This window comes from Rhincodon typus, chromosome 40, assembly GCF_021869965.1.
Source record: "Rhincodon typus isolate 14 chromosome 40, sRhiTyp1.1, whole genome shotgun sequence".
In the NCBI taxonomy this organism is placed as follows: domain Eukaryota; kingdom Metazoa; phylum Chordata; class Chondrichthyes; order Orectolobiformes; family Rhincodontidae; genus Rhincodon; species Rhincodon typus.
The window spans coordinates 4,199,395-4,201,640 of record NC_063371.1 but is presented as its reverse complement, the minus strand read 5'-3'; the positions used below and the strand labels follow the sequence as shown (position 1 = coordinate 4,201,640).

The 2,246-nt window shown below is 50.5% G+C and overlaps 1 protein-coding gene across 1 annotated transcript in view; it reads left to right on the top strand.

The window, feature by feature from the left end:
• Nucleotides 1-1,495, top strand: part of LOC109925007 — a 9,943-nt gene extending 8,448 nt beyond the window's left edge. Inside the window, exons 3-4 of the mRNA XM_048618693.1 lie at nt 826-925; nt 1,038-1,495. Coding sequence (XP_048474650.1) covers nt 826-925; nt 1,038-1,405 — 468 coding nt within the window. The 3' untranslated portion in view covers nt 1,406-1,495. The remainder of the gene's footprint in view (nt 1-825; nt 926-1,037) is intronic.
• Nucleotides 1,496-2,246: the final 751 nt, after the last annotated feature.

Sequence of the window (2,246 nt, the reverse complement as noted above, 5' to 3'; positions counted from 1 at the left end):
GGGGGGGAGTCAGGAGGGGAGTTACTTGCTGCAGGATTCCCAGCCTCTGACCTGCTCTTGTAGCTGCTGTGTTTATGTGGGGCTGGTCCTGTTCAGTTTCTGGTGAACAGTAACCCCCAGGTTGTTGATAGTGAGGGAAGGGGGAACGGGATTCGGTGATTGTAATGCCATTGAATGTCATGACCTCATAGAATCTGAGTTCTCAGATTGGGGCTGATAACCTGGTCCAATCAGGGAGCCCTGGCTGATGGATTTACACAGGACTGTCAGACATCTTGTTCACTCTGGGAGCTGGCTTTGATGGAGCTGTGTCAGTGTCGAGGACTCTCCACGTGTGTAAATAAGGGGTGACTTGGTGACAGGCCCCTGTGAACTTATTTCACAACTCTTTCCTCTTCTATCCCGTACTAAACAGCAAACATTGAATTAACTTGCGAGAGGGGTTTGTATCTGTGTTTCCCAAAGGGTTTCTCTTATCCAAAATCTGTGAGAGCACGGCATAATATTTCTTGCTTTTTTTTTAAGAAGATCCCATTGTGTGATGTTTTTTTAAAAATATATGAGACACTTTATTATTTTATCCGGTTGCTGTCAGTACGAAGGCCTCAACTCTGACCGCTCCTGTGGAACAATCCACTTCGGCCATTTTTATGTCAACTAAAGACCACAGGCGGCCATTTTGTGCTAGCTAGGATACCCTGGGCAGCCCTAATCAAGGGAAGGGAGTAATAAGAGCGTGCGTAGTAAAAGAAATATGTCTAGGGGAGGAATATGAAGCTGCCTTTAAAGATTTTCTGAACTGACCTTCCGTTTCTCTTCATGCAGGTTCCCCTCTGTTTCCCCTTTGGAGGCCAGCTGACCTCCAGTGAGCTGCAGAGGCCTAGCGGAAGTGAGGAGCCTTTGGCCTCTGGTAGTCAAGAAGCAGGTAGGTGTCAGACTCACCCTCCTAACCTCACCCCCGGTTTTTCCTTCATCATTTCAATGCAGTTGCCTCTCTCTGTACCGCCCTCGAATAATTCCCTCTGTGTTTCTCAAAGGTGCTTATGCCACACTGGTGTCTGAGGTGACATCACCGTCTGACACCCGGGACCCTTTGGTGAGCGAAATCCTCGGGAATCGGCCTACACAACACGCCTCCCTCGAGCCTCGAGATTCGATCCAGGGCTGGGATTCAGAGTGCGTGAGATCTGACCCCATTACTGCTGACGGGAAGGACTGGACCACAGGCGGGGACCCAGGCCTGACTCCGAACTCTATGGATCCGGTGGTGGGCATGACAGCAGGGAGTGGGGAAGGAGCCGCCTTGGACGACGAGGAGGAAGACCAGGAATCGGATGGATCGGGCCGAGAGGAAGCGGAAGAGGATGGAAAGGAAGAAACCGGAGGAATCCTCGCTGAAAAGTAAGGAATCTCTGGGCCGGACAGCGCTTGGAGAAACTCTTCGGGAAGAGAGAGAGAGAAACTGAGTTCATATTTGGAGTCCAATTTCATTCAAACGTACAGAATACTGAGAGGCCTGGATAGAGTGGATGGGGAGAAGATGTTTCCACTCAGTAGGAGAGACTAGGACCTGAGGGCACAGCCTCAGGGTGAAGGGACGGCCCTTTAGAACTGAGATGAGGAGGAATTTCTTCACCCAGAGGGAGGTGAATCTGTGAAACTCATTACTGCAGAGGGCTGTGGGGGCCAAGTCATTGAGTGTCTTCAAGACAGAGATAGAGAGGGTCATGATGAGTGAGGGGGGTCAAGGGGTACAGGGAGAGGGCAGGAGAGTGGGGTTGAGAAATATGTCAGCCATGATGGAATGGGAGAGCAGCCTCGATGGGCCAAATGCCCTAATTCTGCTCCTATGTCGTACGGTCTTAAGGTCAATAGGAGCGATCTTCGACAAAGAAGATTTGTCAGACTCTGTTTCTCTCTCTGTGGCAGTTTCCCCAGCGCTTTCTGTTTTAATCTCTCCAGCATCCGTGGTACCCATACTATTCCTTGGGACTGTCGGGTGTGTGTGAGTCTGTGTGTGTGTGTGAAACTGTCTGTGTGACTGTGTGTGAGAGAGTCTGTGTGTGTCTGTGCGACTGTGTGTATGTGAAACTGTCTGTGTGACTGTGTGTGAGAGAGTCTGTGTGTGTGTATTTGTGCCTCTGACCTGCTCCTGTAGTTGCTGTGTTTATGTGGGGCTGGTCCTGTTCAGTTTCTGGTCAATGGTAGCCCCCAGGATGCTGATAGTTGGGGGGAAGGGAGTCAAT